This window comes from Salvelinus namaycush, unplaced genomic scaffold (assembly GCF_016432855.1).
Source record: "Salvelinus namaycush isolate Seneca unplaced genomic scaffold, SaNama_1.0 Scaffold2363, whole genome shotgun sequence".
NCBI classification, from domain to species: Eukaryota; Metazoa; Chordata; class Actinopteri; order Salmoniformes; family Salmonidae; genus Salvelinus; species Salvelinus namaycush.
Window position 1 is genome coordinate 16,886 of NW_024059190.1, and position 859 is coordinate 17,744.

General features: G+C 44.7%; 1 protein-coding gene across 1 annotated transcript; it reads right to left on the reverse strand.

Moving 5' to 3' along the window:
* Positions 1 to 204: 204 nt before the first annotated feature.
* On the reverse strand, positions 205 to 613 carry LOC120038715 (LHFPL tetraspan subfamily member 4 protein-like; the record flags this gene model as incomplete). The annotated part of the gene is made up of 1 exon (XM_038984384.1): positions 205 to 613. A coding segment is annotated over exon 1 (406 nt), but the record flags the coding sequence as incomplete, so codon positions are not given.
* Positions 614 to 859: the final 246 nt, after the last annotated feature.

The following is an 859-nucleotide window of genomic DNA, read 5'->3' on the forward strand; positions in this document are numbered from 1 at the left end:
GATATAACCCATCATCCTTAGCAATAGCAACAGCACAAGCAGCATGTTGCAATTGTTTTGACAAGGTTGTTTGCATGTAACTTGTAACCAGTAGATCCATGTGTTTGCAGTCGCCTGTGACATACCAGTGAAAAATCCTATCCACCAATATATTAATGTGCTGAAACAATATTGTGTAACTGAGTTTCCATTGGTTTTACGTACCACATAGGAGCTGCATCCAGGCACAAGTCTTGTAGACGGTAGCGGTGTTGCAGAAGAAGAAGAGCGCCATGCAGGCGATGCAGCCCAGAATCAGCACCATGGACAGAAACACGAAGACCGACGCCGATTTGAAGGCGCCGGAGGGGATGGAGCTGAACTCGGCGAAGCTTCCGGTGCAGGTGAGCTCTCGGTTGGGCGGTCCTCTTCCAACGCACTGGTGAAACAAGCCGAAGTAACCCACCTGCGGCGTGCTCACACTGTCCCCGATCCAGTAGGGCTGAATGAAGACCACCACGTTGATGATGGCAAAGCATATGGTGAATATCGCCCAGAGTACCCCGATGGCGCGGGAGTTCCGCATGTAATTATCATGGTAAATCTTGGCGGCTTCTTGTGAAGGCAACATGTTTTCCACTATACTGTAGCTTTCTTTTCGTTATTTTAATGACTCACTCAGTCTTTGCGCGTCTCCGTTTGTGAAAGCTGTGATTGTAAATTTGGTAGCAGTGTAGCTATTCAGAATAAATCTATTATTAAAATACGTTGATTAATTATTATTATTGACTAGCCTTTATTTATTTTTGGCTACCATATCATTGTAGATTCATCCTGCGAACCTACAAGCCTACACATATATACATGTATGTATAATACT